Consider the following 20,639-nt stretch of genomic DNA (forward strand, 5'->3'; position numbering starts at 1 on the left):
GTGAATGCAATAAAACTCTCTATTATTAAATGTACTTGAAGTAGCCACAGGTATGTTAGTCTGCTGCACTGGAGTGCTGAATAATTTAAGCCTAGTTTGCAACAGAGAATGCAGGGTTCTTAGTCATCCAAGAAACATGGAATTGGTTAGGTTTTAAAAAAAAGGAAAATAGATAAGCAGTTTAGAATTCATCTTTTCAAAAACTTGTCTACCGTAAGGTGATATGCACTGTTACAGTGCTTGCTGCCTACAGTAAGGTTACATCACCATGTAAGTATGTTACAAAGGGTAAAAGTGGTTAATCCACATGCTACATGGCATTAGTACAAGGCCTACAGACCATTCAAGAATTACTGCCTGCCTCACTAAAGGAAGCCTATTAAAAGGGGACATGTTGGACAGAGTTACACCGGTCTCAAGCCCTATTCTACATTGGCACAGAGATAGGCTGAGTGTCCTTCTAGGTGTTTGCCAACCCGAATTTCTATGACTCTAGTCCATCTGAAAATTATAAGGGTCAGAAAAACTTGACATACACTGACATGTTTGTATTAGAAAATGTAGCTGAATAAGTATACATGAACATATACAGTGGTGTAACTGTACCTCCTTGTTTAAGCAATCTTCGGGTAACCAAAAGAGCTGATTAACAAAAGAATGGTTTTACTGTGTCTCACCAGATTGTGCAGGTATCTGGAATGCTTGAGATCATAGTTCCTTTAAAGCTAGCTGGCCAACTACCTCTAAGTTTCATTTAAAATCCTGTTTATCTGAAGATTTCTGATGTCCCCAAGTCCTTTAAATAAATGAGATTGTGCTCAGGACTGGTATAGTACAAGCTATACTTTTACAGCTGAAGGAATGGCCTGGATGGACATGGGAAATTTAATTGCACAAAGTAGCCTTTAAGTGCTAAAACACAGTTTAAACCTATTTAGATATGTAACTCTTGCAGCTGTTACAATGTTAAGAGAGTTAATATAAAAGTAAATTTTGTGCACATGTAAATCCCAAAGTAAAAATTGCTGTGTGACTAACACTCATACTTCAGGGTTGTGTGAATGCAGCCTGAGCAAAAGCTAACAATTGATGAAAAGTACAACTATTTAAAACAGTTAGTTAGAGCAGCATGCGTACATGCATATACTCATGTGTAGAGCGAGATGCTGGGAGAAAAGTACAGACTGTAGGACATTTACATTTTTACTGTTGACATTTATTTATTAATAATCACTGATATAGACCCTGTATCAGCATGTGCTGGCCCTCAAGAAAGAAGATCACATGGCCGCCACAGCCTGTTCACAGGTTGAGCCCCAGAATGACATTGAGCATTGTAGTCTGGGCAGAAGTGCATGCTGGGAAAGGGGACAGGGCTGTAGAAAAGCCCCAGTAATACAGATCAGGAAAGAGGCAAAATTGGCAGTGGTTTTCATTACGGAGGGAGCTTGTATAGTGGTAGAGAGTCCAGGAGATGGAAGTCCTGGAAGAAAATTTCAGACAGGCCTCAGAGGAGGGATAAGAGGCAGGTGAACAGAAGGGTAAGCAAGCCACAGCTGACAAAGAAGCTATGCATAAAGCTAAGTAATTTACCCAGATGAGGTAGGAAAACTGAGGCAGTGGCCATATGTGGCAACAGAAAATTAAGCCATAGGTTTGGATGGTACTTTGGAAATTTGAAAAGTACGTGGTCCCCGCTCAAAGAATTTACAACCTAAATTAGCCAAACATATGACAAAATATAAAGACAGATAAAAAGTATAGGGAAATGAAGGATAACGATTAAAACAAACAAATAATCTGAGTCCTATTATTCTATATACATATTCACAGTGAGTGAATAATTTATATTCGAATACATTTAAACAGCATTTGACATATGACAAGAATGGTAGAGTAAAATAGGTTTTGAAAAGAGATTGGAAAGCATGAGGATGCTGGGTGCAAAAGAAGAGGGATGTTGTTTCAGCTATTGAGAAATCAGTGGGAAAAAAGTCATAATGGTGAGAGTAGTAAGAGGTGAAAAGTAGAGTAATGAGGTGTGAAGAGTGGCAGAGACCAGGAGGAAAGTTTTAGCATCACAGGAGATGAGATGTAGGCAGGGGCAGTGCTCTTGCAGAGCCTCAACAGTGAGAGTCAGGCATTTCACCATGCCAAACCCAGCTCATTTCCTTTCACCAACTTCCTGTCTCTTTCTGCATAAAACAAACTCCTCAGCCTCATTTTTAAGGAGTGAGGAATGGTTACCATTTTAGCTGCTGAACACTGAATATATTAAAGATGGGAAGGAAAGAAAAGTTATAGCAGTCGAGACAGTATAAGAACATGGTCTTGACTGTGGAGAAGGAAAGGGAAGAGTAGATTTTAGAAACATTATTGAAGGAAAAGCAGTAAGATCTAGTGAGTTCTTTGTACAGGAGAGAAAGATAGAGTAGAGTTATAGATAACCCAGAAAATGTAACTTTGAGGAAATGGAGTTTTTAACAGTTATGGAGAAAGCGTGGACAGAAAAGTCATTAGGAGGCTATATAAGAAGTATAGTTTAGTGTTAACATGTTTAGTTTAAGAAACTGCAGGACATTCTTGAAGAGCTATAAGAGACAGGAAGTGATGCACACCTGGAGAGAGGAAGTGGAGAGGCACATAAGAGGTGTCAGAATAGAGGTAATAGAAGACCATGAGAGTGCATGAGGCTAGTAACACTATTTAACACTGGTTAACATTTGTATTGTTCACTAAAGAGAAATTTAAATATCTTATCTCAATTACATTTTGCAAAATTGTTATTAAATGATTACGGATATTATGTGTTAATATTGTTGAAATAAATCCCAGCTGTTTATTAATACAGAACTGTTTAGCTATTATAAAACTATATGGATCATATTGTACATAGCCAATAGGAAGGAACATAAAAAGTCTCCAAAGGTTAAATCAAAACTTGTGCATTATTGCCAAGCTTTGACACTGTTCATTGTGAATCGAAGGAAAACTGAAGTTTTCCACAGACCAACTGTTTTCCTTAAGTTTTCTTCTACAGACAAGAGAAGTGAACTTACAAAAGTAAAAGCTTTTAAGAATCATATATTTTAACGAAATAAATAGTTATTTGTTACTTTTACTTAACAAACCAAAAGTCTCTAAGAACTTGTTGGACGCAGAGGGATGAAATAGCAAATTATTTCGATAATACTTAAGATTAAATGTATTTAAACAGGAACAGAAAAAAATAATATTCACCTAGCTACCAAGCAACCTACAGCTCAGTTGAAATACTACTACTTAGCACTTGTATAATGTTTTATACATTCAAAGCAACGTGCAAATACTGATGCAATGATGTACAGTGAATTGGGTCAGGTGGAAGTCAAATTAAATATTTAAAAAAATTTAAATATAGATTTAAAGAACACATATTCCAGTGAAGGAAGCAAAGAGAAATTCAATCAGTTTTCTCAGGCTTAAGGGCCTGATTGAAATCCTACTAAAGTTAATCAACTGACTCTCACTGACTTCTCAATGGAAGATGGATTGGGGTCTAAAATGTCAAAAAAACTGTGTGATGTGTACCTTTACTAGGCTGACATTAAAAACACAAAAACTACAAATGGTAACAAAGCCCTACTATACAGGGTCCTCCCCTACAGAAAATGAAATTGACTACCACCATTTGAGTTACCAATTTGCAAGTCTTATTAATATAACGTACTACTCCTTTCCATTTCTCCTAGCTTCTAATTGCTTTGAAAGAAACATAGATATGGAGGTAATGCATTCACACCTACCTCTGCACTTACAGAGAAGACAACCATGATTATTCTGCTGGAAGCCCATTGGACAGATCTTACCACAAGGAAGTTCTGGGCATTTCTTACAGCGACAGATGTCACAGCCATGCTTGTTCTTCCTAGATGACCGAAATAATTTGTCAAAGGTCAGCAGATCACTTTAAATGTCTGATTAAAAAATGCCCATGATCTTCAGAGCAAAGGCTTCCCCTGAAGTGACTAAGTAAGTAAAAATAATTCCCATAATTGTAATTCTTGTACTCAAAGGTGGTAAGGGGTAAATAGATCTCCACTCTTGGCTTGTGCTCCCTCTGTGTGACTGGCAGAAACACCCTATTTAAATTTCAAGCTATTAGGCCACCTCATTTGCCTGGTACATTTAAGTGCTGATGAGCCAGCACTGCTTTTGACAATCAGTTCTTTTTTCAGGTGAAAGAATAATAGAGTAGATATAATAGAACATCTCCAAATCTGTGAAGAAGATAGAAGGGTAAGTGGGGATCTATTATAATCACTATCTTCTGAGAACAAAAATTACAAGTAATTTTTTTCTCCAATAATATACAGTAGATCTCCACTCATGTAAAATGCTCCAGGGATGTAACTGAAAATGTTAAATAAGTAACATTGAAATATAAGATGAGGAATGCCAATAACCAAGCGGTAAAGGCAGTGAATGCATAGTTACACATTTTTTTAATACAGAAAGATAGAGTATCTTTGTGAAGATACATAATATAGACGCTAAGTACAGAAACATTTTCTCACCTTCCAGATAAATACACTGAAACAAACAAGAGATGTGGGGTTTTTTTGTAATCACAAACCAAGTTCTGTAACCCTGGTAATGCTAATCAATACGGTGTTATGAAAAATAGTTCTTGTCAAACAAACTTGTTACTGTTTTTTGATGAGATCATGTTTTATTATTAAATCTATTTACACTATACAAAATCAATGCAGCCTATATTAAGTGGATTAAAAACTGGTTAACGGATAGATTGCAAAAAGTTGAATAAATTGGAACAATTTACCTTGGGATTTGGTGAATTCCCCATCCCTTGAAGTCTTTAAATGAAGACTAAATATCTTTCTAATAGATATGCTACAGCTCAAAACAGAAGTTATGGTCTCATAGTATTACAGTGAAATGATACCGCTCCATAGATAAAGCTGGAATGAATTAACCAATCTTAGCCCACTAACTTTGCCAAAACTAAATCAGTACACCTGACATTTCCTAAATGTGGTCATCTAAGGAATGAGAGTCTATAAATAATGTTTTGGGGATAACTGAACAGGATGTAAGTGAAATACGAAAGTCTGAAAAATCAAATCTTTCATTTTAGTAAAACTGGTCTAACTTTTTTGGATTATATTTAAAGTACAGTATTGACCCTCAAGTAGTGTTAACATGGTTGTCCTCAACAATTCAGAGATTTTTAGATTTCAAGGTCAGAAGGAACCATTGTGATAATCTAGTCCAACCACCTGCATAAAATGGATCATAGAACCTCCCTGAAATAATATCTGATTGAACTATAGCATATATTTTAGAAAAACATCTAATCTTGATTGGCAAAAAACAAACAAACAAAAAAACAACAACCACACAACAGTGATGGAAAATCCACAACCCTTGCCCTTGGTAAGGAATGTTAATGACTGTTGTCTTTGAATCTTTTGGGTAAGACTTGGTAAGATTTTAAGTAATATTACATTAAAAATAAATATACAGTGTTAATTTAAGTTTTTATTAAAAGTGTAAGTTTCTAGCTTGATGGTGCAAAGATAGCAATCTACTCATTTTAAAAGCTATTGTTTTTATTTTCTTAAAAAATCACAGAATATTTATAATGGTCTTTTTCTCAGACATCCCACACCATTTATACTCTTTATTCAACTTGCAGCCTCAAAGCCATTGGTTATCAAAACATCTTGAGCTTTAGCATCTTTTCATATGCACACCTCATTCCAGGAAGGATAGTAGCTGTTGGAATTTTAACCGCCCCAATGCCTTCCCCCTTGAGTGCTCAATCTTTGATTCAGTACCCCTAGCAAGGGGCCTGAAAGACATGGAATGGTAAGAAAGTGGGAGAGAGAGACTGTGTGATGAGGAAATTGATGCAGAGAAGGTATGCAGGGAAGGCAGGCATGCAGGGCAATGAGAAGCGTTAAGGTAAAGGTAAACCATAAGGTTGGGGAATAGAGGTACATTTTTCTTCCACTAAAACCATCCTAGAGGAGAACATGGAAAGGCAGCGCTCATTTCCCCATAAATGTAACTCTTTCTGTGCCACAACAAAACTTCTTTTCCATGTATCCCACCAAGTGCAATCCCCCTTTCAGTGCCAGAACTGATGCACCTCTCCTTCAATCCCCATCAAGCACAACACTAACAGAATGAATTCCCTGCCTCCTTTCCTTTACATGCCCTATGGAGTTTCTAAGCTCTGTCAATTGAACCAGTCTGATTCAGGGAGTTTGTGAAAGGTAATTACTCCCCCTTCCAAATTTTCAACTATCAATGATTTAAAATCATGTTTCTTTTTAAAGTCCATTCTTTAAATTAAAAAAAAGATTTTGTACTTACATGTTGGTAATTCTTTATTTTCTCCCCATTTTATAGTGACATGGTGGGATAGGTAACATCTTTTACTGGATCAACTTCTGTTGGTGAGAGAAGTTTTGAACCTACACAGAGCTGCTCTTCATGTCTGGTAAAGGAACGCCCAGCATCACAGCAAAATGCACTAAATGCACTATAAGGGTTAGTGGTTTACAGATTGTCGTAATAAGCCATATATCCAGTATTTCTGTTCAGTCCATGATTTTTGGTATCTAGCAGATATATCCCAGGCTCATCTTTTGAAAGTGTTGTGCAGGTTTCCTTTGAGGATGAAGACTGATGGCGCAATCACTCTATATCTGACCTATGAAAAGTGTTCACCCACAGGTGATACGGTGTTGTCTTATTTGCCTGTGTGAGTTCATTTGAGAATGTAGTGATTGCCTGGTTTCATATAATTCCTATTGGGACATTTAGTGCACTGGATGAAGTATACCACATATTGTGATAGGCATACTTATGTGTAGGATCCATGGCTCTGGAAAGATGTATTGTGGGGGACGTTGATCATAGTAGCAGTGGAGATACGTCTGCAGGTTTTGCTTCGGTTGTTCTGACAGGATCTGATGCGCTTTGAGTCGGTGGGTCCTGGTCTGTGGGGAGCTTGCTTCTGATGATGAAGTTGGAGAGGTTGGGGGGTTGTTTGAAGGCCATAAGTGGAGGTTCAGGAAAGATTTCTTTCAGAATGGGGTCCCCATTGAGTATGGGTTGTAGTTGTTTGAGGATACCCCATCATATGGATTCCAGTGTGCTGCAGTAGGTGACAACTGCAGTAGGTGTGTGCAATCAGAGTGGGTTTTTTATTTCTGTACTGTAGCAGGTTCTTTCGGTGTATTTGGGTGTCCCATTCCATGATGCGATCCTACTTCTCTTGTTTGATGAAGGCAGTTTTAAATTTGTTAAGGAGTATATCCCAAACTTTCTCCTAGGAGCATATTCTGTGGTATCGGAGAGTCTGGCTGTACATAACAGATTTCTTGGTGTGTTTGGTTTGGTTACTGGACCTATGTAGGTAGGTGTGGTGATCTGTGGGTTTCTTGTATATGGCTGTCTGAAGAGTTCCATTGCTGAAGCTGATTGTGGTGTTCAGAAAGTTGAGGCTGGTATGAGTGTGTTCCAGAGAGAGTATAATGGACGGGTGGTGGTTGTTGAAGTTGTAGTGGAAATGTACGAGGAAATTTAAGTCTTCTGTCCAGAAGATGAAAATATCATCGCTGTATCTCAGGTAGATCACTGGTTTTGTGGTGCATTTATTCAGAAATTCTTCTTCAAGCTGACCTATGAAGAGGCTGGCTTATTGGGGAGCTGTCCTAATACTCATAGCCATTCCCATGGTTTGGAGAAAGTGTTTGTTGTTGAAAGGAAAATTGTTATGGGTGAGGATGAAATGGATGAGTTTGGCGATGTGTTGGGGTGGAGATAGGGTGGTTAGGGTTGTCCACTGTCTTGTAAATATTTCAGGCAGGTAGCTGTGCCATCATTGTGAGGGATGGTGTATAGGGAAGAGACATCCATGGTGGCAAGGACAGCGTTCTGAGGGAGGTTGTTAATATTGAGGAGCTTGTGGAGGAAGTCAGCCGTGTCCTGGAGGAAGCTGGCCCTGGGTGTGGCTTGAGGATGGTATCTCTGAGTCTTGATATTCCTTCAGTAAGTGTTCTGTGGCTAGATATGATGGGTCTGCCTGTATCTTGTTTATGTATCTTGGGAAGCATGTAGAAGGTCCCTGGGGTGGGTTCCTAGGGGATGAGTTTGTAGACTGTCTTAAAGTTGTTTGTGGAAGGATTTGATGATATTCTTAAGTTCCTGGGTAAATTGCGGTGTGGAGTTTTCTCTGAGTTCTTTGTAGCAGGTGGTGTCAGAGATTAGTTGTTGGCCTCATTAACTTAGTCATCATGTTTGAGGACTACAATGGCACCCCCTTTGTCTGCTAGTTTGAGCACTATGTGATGGTTAGATTTCAGGGACGATATGGCTGTCCTCTTGGCGGTGAAGAGATAACGGTGGATGTGATGTTAAGGATTTTGCAGTTATTTTTCCTGAAGCAATGTAATGATCAAGAGTGTGGTTTTGCCCACTCTGTAGTGTCCACTTAGAGAATTTTTTTTTTCTTATGACTATAGGTGGGAACATGGTAGTTGTGAGTGGTGTCATCATTGTTGTGACAGAATTTTTTGAAGCGGAGATAGCGGAAGAATTCTTCTAGTTCTTCACATGTTGGTATGATATCAGGTTCTGTGGTGAGGGTCTCTACCTTGGATGGTCCCTTACAATATGTGCTAACTACTTGTGCTAAGATATCTGTTCCACCTTGCATTTTGCTTTGATGAGGTAAGTTCCTTTCCCATATCTGAAGAAGAGCCCTGTGTTGCTTAAAAGCTTGTCTCTCTCATCAACTGAAGCTGGTCCAATAACAGATATTACCTCACCCACCTTGTGTCTCTAATATCCTGGGACTCACACGGCTACAACTATGCTGAATTCCCATTTTATAGTCAAATATGTTTTTTACTTGTTTCTTTAGTTTCCTAATTGTTAGCAGGATTTCAGTTTTTACATAGGGAGTATTTCTACTAAGAAGTTTTACCTTGAAAATGCTCTAATCTTTGATGAAAAAGACGGTTCCAGGGTTTCATTAACATCCTTACTCTGAGAACCATGCACACGCGAACACATTGATTACAACATAGGCTGTGCTATATTTGCAGCCAACTCCACATTCCAATATGTTGAACTTCCACAAGTCAAAAAAGCTGACCTTCTTTGACTAGGTTATACTGCTCCATAAGAGTTTACAATCTGAAGTCAATGAGACTGGCGTTCCTTGGTGGTTTTTGCCTAAATATGGGCTTGGGAGTCTAATTTAAGGTTCCTATTTTTAAAAATTTTGTTCGGCATGTCTAAAAAAGTCCACAATAACTTGGCTAATATATCAAAAGCCGAAATAACTTTTCACTGTTAACACTGAAGCAATTTTGTTTTGAAGTGACAGATTTTATGCCAAGAAATTTTTTGTTAAACTACCGTTTTAGCTTAACTTTTAGCATGAGTAGTCTCATTGAGTTTGGGGCTATTCATGTGAGTAATGATGCTTCCCTGCATAATTGTTTGCAGGATCAGCACTTTAATTTTCAATATTTTTTTTTTGCCTGCAGCAGTTCTGTAAAATTCAAATAAAAGACATTACTAATAGTGACACTTAAAAAAAAAACCCAGCCAACCAGTGTTTATAGGTCAGTTCATTATACTTTATTTAATCTAAAGTTGCAATAGTACAAATTTAAATTTTTTTAGAAAGCCTCAAGCTGATTTAAACAACAAACTAAACCCTAGTGATTTAGATCAACAATTTAAATCACCCAATCTTATTAAAAATAATTACTTAAAAAAACTCCAAGACAGCTCTGAGACAAAAACTGTTAAGATAACACTATGGCTGTAACTAACAACATCACAGGAAAGGCAGAGTAGAAATTTAGAGACAAGGTTACTAAAAAAATTTACTGGTGTCAATTTTACTCGATCAACTAATATAGAAAATGTTATCAATATTCATCAGAACCCACCTTACTTGCTGCCTTCATTCTGTCCCATTAATATTTCCAATAGTTAACACAATACCTGAATTCACATAGTTCATATGTACAAAGAACCAATTCCTATTCACTTCCTATAAGCTACAGACGCCTCTCCATTCTGCATGACTGTTCACAGGGGAAGACAACATCTCACCTCTTATTCATATTCAGTACAGAAAACCTATAATCCCAATCTATCTTTCCTCTATAAACTAAGGAACCCAAACTACCTCATCCACTCTATATGTATAGGGTAGAAACTACTGTTTCCTACATACCTCTAGACACAGGCTTCATATAATACCTTGTACTTCTATAGCACTTTTCATATAAGGAGCTATAGTTCTTTAATAGCACTAATGAATTAGGGCCTGATTGTGCAAGTATCTAAGCACATTTAACTACTCAACTTATGACATCCAGTACTCTATTCCAAATATGACCTTTAACCCCCTAGATGAATGAGTACCACAATCACTGGAACATGCGGAAGCTCCTATAAAGAAAACATTACATCTTCCTTTGAATTAAGTGATAAAGTCATAATGTGCTAAGTTTATAAGGAAAAAATTGTGCAACCCTTGCTCATTTCAGTGAGCACTCAAGTTATTCCATTTAACGGCCTCATGATGCACAGGCCATGCAAAGTTTCCCTGTATTGCCAGCTTACAGTCTATTTCCCTCTGTGCAGTCAATTTGCACTACTTCCACTGTGTTTGGGCTTGCTTTGTCCTCTCAAGGGGAAAACAGGATTTGAATCATAGCTACCAACGCTTATTGAACACCTCTAGTATTTGTTATTGTCTTTCAAAGTCTAACCTGTTCAGATGAAAAGGGGATCAGAAAACCTTATGGGAAATCTTGGGCCACATCATCTGTAAATCAACATCTCTTTTGCATTGCTACTTTACCCTTGATTAGAGAAAAACTATGTTCTAAACAATAGAATTTCAACTTCCAGAGGGAGGAGAGCGAGAGAGAGAGAGAGAATGGAAGCTTTCCTCACCTGTTTTAATACAAATTTACATACTTCAGATGCTATTTTGTCTTATTCTTTTCAATAAAAAATTCCAGAGATTTCTGATCTCGGGCTTGAAGTTATTTACCAAAAAATCTTTTTTTAGGCAGTCCCTTAGCATTAGATACTGCCAGTGTGCATTCTTGTGTTAACCTGATTTGGTCTTTAACTCTGCAAAACTCATCCAGAGTTTGAGAATACCATTTTCCAGCCAATTCTTCCAATTTAACATTTGACCTTTTATTCTGAATACTGAATTTCCCCAGATACTGCATGAACTTCAGTTGATTTCCTTGGACTGAATATTAATATGAAATGCGTGTCTACTCTGGTTTTCCAAGAATGTATTATTAGTGGGTTAACTAATTTTAAGTGTAGTTCTACTCTGAAAATTGACTATATTTCTTGCTAGAGAGATCTGCATATTCAGAATCCTATCTGCTGACTTTACAGACACAGATATGTTTTAGTTACAAACTCACATAAGGAAATACTGCTAAAAGAGAATGTGGTAGATTCTATTCCATCTTGTGCTTTGTCAAACACAATTGTTCCCTAAGTTACAGTATGTTACATATGCACAAACCCACTGAAGATGAATTGCAAAGGTGCCTTAGAGCATAAACTGTCCTGCAAAACTTTTATTATTGCTGATTATGCAGTAGCAGGAAAGAACCCAGCATAACTCAGATTCCAGTTTGAACTGGCAGGTCTGGCAATTAGAAAAAAGGATATTTTTACTTGTATAGTGAGCACATTTGATCTGCAAGTCATTGGCATGATAAGGGATTCGCACAATGATTACAAGCATTTTTTAGAGTGAAACCATCGTTTTAAGTATTTTGATATTTTGAAGAGACATCGACTCCTGTATTGGTAGCTTTTGTGAAAAGGATTTTTATCACAACCCGAGACATTAACTTTCAATCTAGCTTCCATAGCAAAATTGTATGTGCAACATTTAAAATAATTTGATATAACCTCAGATTGGACATCCTAGCTTTTTTCTAATGCTAATTCATTTGAATCATGGTTTATGGTTTACACAGCTAAATGGAAAAATACTTCTCAATGATTAACAATAAAATGTGGTGGTTTAACCTGGAGAGTTTGTAACAGTAAACTTATCTGCATATACAAAAAAACAACAGCAGCATTAGAAGGACCGTTGGTTTGAGCAGAGCAAATCTAGGCCTAGTTTCAGGGGGGAAAAAACCCTGAAAGACGCAATTAAAGCGTATCCAAGTTAAAGAAAACAAAACAAAAACACACCAAAAAAAAAAAAAAAAAAAAACCAACCAGCAAAACAAAAGGTAACCACTGTAAAGGAAACAATATAAGAAATACCCACATTAAACATGGAATGCCAAGCCTGGAACTGCTAAACAAAAGGATGGATGCAATTTTATTTATTATCCACGACCAAGAGAAAGGACAAAGCTAACAATCTAATGACTAGGAATAAAAATAAAAAAATAAAATACCTGCAAAACTATAGCATTTAAACAGCAGAGCTGCATGTACAGGGCTCAATAGTGGCTTTTGTAAGATATGCTTACACTGCAGCTGGGGACATGCTTCCTGGCTTGAGTAGACAGACACGCTAGCTCTGTTCAAGCTAGCGCGCTACAAATAGCGGCACAGTCAGGGGTAGCATGGGTGGCGGCTCAGCATAGTTACTTGACTATGTACCTAGAATGTCCAGGTGGGTCTATATTCAGGTGGCTAGGCTGAGCTGCTGCCTCAACTATACTATTTGTAGATTGCTAGCTCAAGCAGAGGTAGCATGTGTCTGTCTACCCATAGTAGAAAGCATGCTGCCAGCTGCAGTATAGACAAATGCATAGAGGCAGTGCAGAAGGGGATTGTTGCAGCAAGTATTCCAGGAGACTTTGTGCCTCAGGCAAACAATGTCTCCTGGAATATCAGTGGAGCACAAACACTACTGATTGGTCTATCAAGGTACTTCTACGGCTGTCATCAGTGTAGTATCTCGGTGCCTCAAAAAAACATCAACACTTTTATCCTCACTAGATCTTAGTGAGGTAGGGAAGTATTATATCCATTTTTTAAAATGAAGAATTGAGCACAGAAAGATTAAGTGATTCGCATAAGGTCACACAAGATGTCTGCAACAGGTGGGAACTGAATCCAGGTCTCCTGAGTCCCAGTTCATTCTCTTAAAACTGAGATCATCCTTCCTCATGGAGCCATCCTTCTTTAGGGTACAACTTGTGCTCCCCCTTGTGGAGTTAGCTCCCTGACTTGTGAAGAGGCAGATAGTGGCCATGATTCTGCCCTTCTCCATTCCCTTTGAGTTTGTCCTATGCCACTGTGGAAACTAGAGTCACAGTGTTTATGTTTGGGGAAGTGCAACAATTAGTCAGCTCTGGCACAGGATGCAAAACATGTGGAAGACTTCTCATGACCTCCTCCTCCTTTGTGTATCTGCCCGGAATTGGGCAAAGTCAAAAAATACCTTCTCTAGTCATGACAAAATACTATCACCTGTACCTAAATACTAAAATGTTCTGCCAAGAGATAGTGGAATAACAAGGTCTAGATTAGAAAAACTTCAGGGTCTGGGAAATTTCAAAACAAAATTAATCAGGGGACTTAGTTTTTTCTTTTCATCAAGTGTTCAGATGATCTATTTGGCCCTAACCTACATTACACCAATTCTGACACAGAAGTACCTAGAATAAAATATCCTTTTGTAATTGATGGTATGGGTTTAATGGCATTTTTGTAAAAGAGGGATCGGATTTGCATGTGAATTCTTTTTGACAGAGCTGTACTCGAGTGCATGCTTGAAGGGAGAAATCAGTGTGTTGTCCTACACCATAATTTTGATGATCCATGATTAAGGGTTACTGGAAATTGTGGAAGGTATTCTTCTTCTTACAGGGCGATTTTCCATGGTAGAAACTGGCTGATTAAACAAGCCTTTAAAAATCCCTAAAGTTCTTGTTGCTGAGATGGACAATGCTGAAGGCACCAAGTCCTCTAGTTCTTGGGTGGCTTCACACTCTGCTTGTGATCCTAGGGATCTTTGAAGTTGTGCTTGCTGGCATTGGCTGGATTATTAGGCACTTCTTCTTGTTTATTCCTCCTCTGGTATGAAAAATATGAATGCTAGATGATGGAAACTCAGGGAATTGAAAAGTTGCCTTACTCTTGTTCTCTTCCATCTGTTCAATTTCTACCCTTTTTCCTAAATTTCTCTACCTCTGTGTGACGGGTCCTCATATTTTTTTGCTGCACTTTTTGCAGGAGACCATAAGACCACAATGATGCATACTTGCAAATTTCTATCCCGGAAGAAGCTGTTTTTGTTGTTGCAAGATAGGCATCAAAAGACACTAACCAGATGCAAATCCTCTTTTACTATGTTCTTAAAGCATTCTTCTTGCTCATTGGCTTTCCTCTAGAAAGAGGAAGAATCTGTGTCCTTCCAGAAAAGAGACTTCAAAGAAATGTACGATGTTAAGATTTCTCCAGATAGCACTGACCTGATTAATCTTTTTCTGCCTCAGTCTCTTGGAGTCAGCCAGTTAGAGAGGTGAAGGTATGGACTGAGGAAATATGGTGCTGAGAATGCCAAGCTCTTTGATGGAATCAATCACTGTTTAACATTTATATAAGGTACCTTTGGTACACAATCAATGGGGCTGAACATGTTGATAGACTTGATGGCTTAGGCACAGACATCAGCATATTTTGTGTGGCTAGAGTCAGGTGCTCCAACTGATATTTGGTGAGCAAGATGCCTTGACAGGTTGTGTATGGGTCAATAGGGCTGAAATCATGCAGGAAGAAAGCATTCATTAAAATGTACAGGAGGCCAATCCATACTCTTTGGCGCTGGGCTCTCATTGCTATGACAGTGTAGATCTGGAGTGAGCAGAGACCCCAGGAAATCCAAGATGCTGAGGATACATGAGGGAGGTATCATATATGCCAAAATATTCAACTAAAGAAGTAGACCTGTTCTACTTGTTTTGGGGACATGCTCCCATTTTAACTTCAAGTCATTGTTGAGTGCCACAAGGAAATTATGTCGATGCTCCAACAGATCTAATGCCTTTATGTAACCCTTAACGTCAGACTTAATTCAAATGCTTTGCAAATGGTGAAGTGGCACTGCAGGGTCTATTTAACTGGTCTTACTTTTAAACAGGCAAATCTGAAGAGTCTCAGTTTCCATCTGAGGTATTTAACTAGTACTTTTAAGGACTTCCAGGCTACTTTAGAGAAAGAGAATCAGATCTGATATGATTGATCTAAGTCCTCACAATTTAAAAACACATTCTAGAGAATCTGAATCAATGGTGTGTCCCCAGATACAATAGGGAGAAGACATTACCATTCTGACAGACAACTGCTAATCACATTTAAGGCTCTTTTTGAAGTCATTGGTCTGTGCCTCAAAAAACCAAACAAATCACAACCCAGAAGAAAAAGAAGGAACGAGCCAGAGACCTGCCATGACACTCAGCCTTAGCAAAGAGGCATCTCAATCAAATATAAGGTAGTCAGGTATCAAAGACTCACCTCACAGTTAAATATCTAATTTGTATGTAGACCAAAGTAACAGTAAGAAGCAGTTGAAACAATAAGAATAAAGAGAGGACTTCACTTTAAAAAAAAATGAATAAACTCCCACAGAGTAAGGATGAACATGTACACGTAGCAGCATCAGTCAAAAGATGTTTCTCTGTCCTAAGTAGAAAAAAAAATGGACTGAGGAATGGCTGACTATTATTCTTAGCAGCAACACATATTCCACTCACTGGTGTTGTGGATTCTGGTTAAGGAAGTTACCGCCAGTCACACACTGGGAGTAAAGAACCATGAATGGAAATCTATTGCATTTACTTACCTTAGGACAACATTCATTCTTCCTAAATACCCAAGGTCCAACATTTAGAAGTTGCATAAATATGTTCATTGTGGATTTCTGTCCCTACTGTGTTTCACTCAAAACTGTAATAAAGTATCCTCCCCCCCTCCATAATTACTGTTTATAAAACAAAACAAAATAAAGGAAAAAATACTGGATCAAATAAAACTTAATCCCATAAAGTGCTCATTAAGAAAGAGTGAGTTTTTCCCAAATTCATTTTAGTGGAAAAATGTATTATACAATTATAAGAAAAACAGAACAGAACAGTAAAACTAGCAAATTAATATGAATAATAAATAAAAAGTAAATAAATAAAACACACATCAATGAATAACAAGCACAATATGTGGCATTTCAGAATAATTATGATAAGCATTTCCAGAACTCACAATAGTACACAGTTTTAAACACGGCAATATATGATCCAAAGTTAGGATTACTAGTGAAATAAAATAAATTAATTTGAAGGTAGAAATATTTTACAAAGGAAAAAGTATAAAGAGAAGCTAGCTTGATAGCCTTAGATACTCCACAGCAAAAATCAAGAAAAAGTCAATTGGAAAAAAAAAACAAAAAACCCCCAAAACACATTTAGGTCTTTGCTCAGGAAAGCACTTATGCTCATACATAAGTGCTTTCCTGCATCGGGGCCTTAAAAGACAGTGACATGCCTTTAAAATGACCATATTTTAACAATGATTCCACACGCTAGCTTTTACATTCAGAACTGGAATCATATACTTTTAAAAAGTATTATTGGTGGAGTACTGAATTTAAAAAAAAAATATTGAGAGCTGCCCTGTAAATAAACTATGTAAACTGCACATGTACGTATGCTATTTTATGTTGAACTATGAGAACGTGTGTGTGCACACCGAGATGTCCATTGTATGTATAGCTCAAGTAACAGTCAACGGTGGATTTATCTTTTCTGATTTTTTTTTTAAATTAGTGCTACAACAATGTTATGACCCTTAATTTAAGAGCTATAACATGGGGCAGCTGTTAAAGCAAGGTCTAACAACCTTGACAGTGTCCTTTTTATAGTGACATCATATTAGATTATTCTGTATAGTTTGTTATTGATTAGGAAGCTAAAAATAACTGCTAATTACTGAATACTATCAGAGATAACAGTATTTAAACTCAGCATCTGAAAATGTAAATAAAAAATTCATGTATTCCATGCCAAAGTTCAAGCGTTGCTGAGCACCTGAATGTCGCAATGACATTTTCTATACCATAAACAAAGTCAGGTTCTGCTTTTTGCTACAAATTGCAATGAAACATGAGTTTAATAACCTATTGGTTTTCATCGTTCATGGTAACGTTAAGATATTTTTTACATTTCTTTACACTAGTGGAATATTATTTCAGTTTGTACTTTTGAATTATCAACATTAAAACAAACAGAGGATTCAAATATCAACTAGTGAAAATTATTCTTGTTGTCCATAACTGGTGAGAACATGTGGAATATACGGTCACATCTAGTAATTTTCAAAGCTCTCCAGAATTTTGCCCCAACTACATCTCTTCCATAATCTTTTACACACCCCTTGTACTCTCAGATTGCCCACATTTCCTGTCTACCTACTCTCTTTGTCTTCTTCATCCAGTGGAGACTTGATGCATCCTATTTTTGCGGCTAAATGCTTGGAACAGCCACTCACGTAACCTGCACTGCATTCTGTTTCATTCCTACTCTCCTTGAAAAACTGCTAAATCCAATAACATTTTAAAGCAATGCTTTATGGGTTATATTAAATGGTATTACTGCACACTAGTTCTACTAGAGTGTTTTTTTATGTGGATACTTTTAAATTACGTCGGGGGGACCTAAAGCACATGGAAAGGCATCCTTTTTTAGTGTGATTAGAAATCCAAAGAAAATAAAATAAATATGGTTTTAAATGCAATTTTATGGAAGTTTTAGGAGTCCTTCCCCCCCAGTATTATAATACACCTCTACCCCGATATAACGGTGTCCTTGGGAGCCAAAAAATCTTACTGCGTTATAGGTGAAACCGCATTATATCAAACTTGCTTTGATCCGCCGGAATGCGCAGCCCCGCCTCCTGGAGCACTGCTTTACCACGTTATATCCGAATTTGTGTTATATCGGGGTAGAGGGGTATATTGTACCTCCTGTGCCTTTAGAATGCATGGTCCTCAGGGCAGGGCTCTGTTTTATGTTGATCATATTTCACCATTTGTACAGCACTATGTACTTGCATAGTGCTATATTAACACTAAAAGAGGGCAACTGCACTGATACATTCACATAAGTACAGTACAACTCAGTGGTTGAATTGTGAGGTGGGGGAAGCAAGCCCATAATGTATATTTTAAAAAAAGGAGGCAGGAGGGTTGTCTGCGCCAGATTTTTCATCTGACAGCACTAAGTATTGTGAGTGTGACCCACTCATTTATTCACCCCCCCCCCTCTACAATTCTAGCATTGGTTAAATTCTCTGCTGTCAGATCATGACAGAGCTGGATCTCCATTTTTCTTAAAGTCTGTGATGTGTCTCAAATGTTTGGCTGATTTAGGCTGCACCATATTAAAAATGATTATTCAAAAAGATTAAAGAAAATATGAAATAAGAAGGAACTACAGTGCAGTGTATAAGATTATTAAGAGTAGACACTATAAGGCTTAAAAGATAAGTGCCAAATTAAGTAACAGGAGAAAAAAGGAATAAGATTATTAAGAGTAGACACTATAAGGCTTAAAAGATAAGTGCCAAATTAAGTAACAGGAGAAAAAAGGAATAAGCCAGGAACTAAAGAAAGGCAAGTATAAACTGCCAAGGTCAGTAACAGTAGTGGAGTTAGCTAAATACAGTATCTGAAGGTTAGATATTGTGGGTTAAAACTACCAACATTAAGCAAGGGAGGAGTTGAATTTATGTTAGTTCCTATAGAATGGTGTTGTGCCTTTTTGGCAGGGGTGGAGCGCGTTGATTAAACCTTCACTGAGGACACTGAATGTCTGCATATCAACGGATTCTAAAGAAATCTCTACCTATGACAAAATAATAGCCCAATTTGCTGCAGGATCCCTTCTTCCTGATTAAAAAAAATATACCCACCATTACTTCTTTTTAAGGAAGAGGGTGTCTTAACATTTTAGGTCTCTGTGATACTTAGAAAAACTTATGACAGACAAAAGACTGACTTTCCATTAGTTTTCCACAGGAGGTAACTGGCAGAAAAGAAATGGAAGACTAGAGCAGATGATTGCTCAAGTAAGCTACTGTTATGTCATAATAAAAAGATCAACTCAAAATACAACGGGATCAACTGAGTAAAAGAAGGTTTCAGAGTAGCAGCCATGTTAGTCTGTATCCGCAAAAAGAACAGGAGTACTTGTGGCACCTTAGAGACTAACAAATTTATTAGAGCATAAGCTTTCGTGGACTACAGCCCACTTCTTCGGATGCATACCGAAGAAGTGGGCTGTAGTCCATGAAAGCTTATGCTCTAATAAATTTGTTAGTCTCTAAGGTGCCACAAGTACTCCTGTTCTTTTTGAGTAAAAGAAGAAAGTTATGAGATGGAGGGGATATCAGAGATGTTAGTGTAAAAGAAATTTTAAAAAGCAACATGAAAGGTAAATTTTATGCAGTTCTTTAAAAATTCTCTCTCAAAGACGGTTTAAAACTATTTTAAAAGATACTTTTCTGCTTTTATAATTTTGTTAGTCATTTTGATTATTTGAATTTTCTTTTGGTCTGGTGATCAAAATCCATTTTCACAACTTCAATTCTAGCATCCAAGTCCGCATGAGGAATACTATACACTTAACAAGTATGTACATTCCTGCCTCTCCACATGCCTCCCATTTTTCATACATAAAACAAACAAATAAATATTCATGGATTTTGCATATTTTATATGCACAAGGATTATGATAAATATGCTTTCAGAATAAAAATACGTACAAGTATCCAAATGGACAGTACTTGTCACATACTATGGGTTTGCATTTCTTAGGCCTTGAACGGCACTGACAGATCTCACAGTTGTGGACATCAGTCTGGAAACCGAAGGAACAGTCCAAGGAACACCCTGATATGAGGCCAGTACACAGCTCCTCTCCTGTGAAGAACACATGCAGCTTAGCACAAAATGAAAAGTGTTGTTCATATCAGAAAAAATGTATCTATATACAGACTAAACCTTTTCCACCTTTTTACTTTTTATTGGTTTAACTTAACACTACCAACATTTTTACCTCTCTGTCCTAATATTCCTCTACAATTCTACAGAAATGGCCCCAAACACTGCAGTTTGCAACAGTGTTACTACCGTGTTTTGGACCTGTATTATAGAATACCATAGTGAGTGTTTGTTTTTAAATAATTATTGGTTCCAAGCAAAATCTTGGGAGTAGGCACCTTATATCTAGGGAGTTGCTAGGGAGAGGTAAACATTCCAAGGGAGTCCAACATTCATGAGTCATGCGGCCACATTAAATTCATGTCAACAAAACTTCAGTAATACCACATACTGTCTATGTTTCATTTTTGTTTAACAGATTCATGTGCAATATAATGTATTTTATTTTGAACAGTATTAATCCAAAATAAAATTGGAGGAGCTGTAATTTATTAAGGATCTCTATTTGTTACTTACACTGTTGACTGTCACCTGTTTGAGTATTAAGACCTCCCTACTAAAAGCACATTACTACAGTGCCAAAGAGGTGACAATCTTA

At 37.3% G+C, this 20,639-nt stretch overlaps 1 protein-coding gene across 4 annotated transcripts in view; it reads right to left on the minus strand.

The window, feature by feature from the left end:
* CRIM1 (cysteine rich transmembrane BMP regulator 1) overlaps positions 1–20,639 on the minus strand; it is a 308,859-nt gene that overhangs the window by 44,194 nt on the left and 244,026 nt on the right. For 3 of the 4 annotated variants that reach the window (XM_054022216.1, XM_054022214.1, XM_054022213.1), the window contains 2 exons: positions 19,864–20,020; positions 3,786–3,907 (listed from right to left, as the gene is read on the minus strand). The exons of the other annotated variant lie outside the window; for it this stretch is intronic. In XM_054022216.1, the coding sequence (XP_053878191.1) occupies positions 3,786–3,907; positions 19,864–20,020 (279 nt within the window). The remainder of the gene's footprint in view (positions 1–3,785; positions 3,908–19,863; positions 20,021–20,639) is intronic. 4 annotated transcript variants of the gene reach the window in all.

Source organism: Malaclemys terrapin, chromosome 3 (assembly GCF_027887155.1).
Source record: "Malaclemys terrapin pileata isolate rMalTer1 chromosome 3, rMalTer1.hap1, whole genome shotgun sequence".
NCBI lineage: Eukaryota > Metazoa > Chordata > Testudines > Emydidae > Malaclemys > Malaclemys terrapin.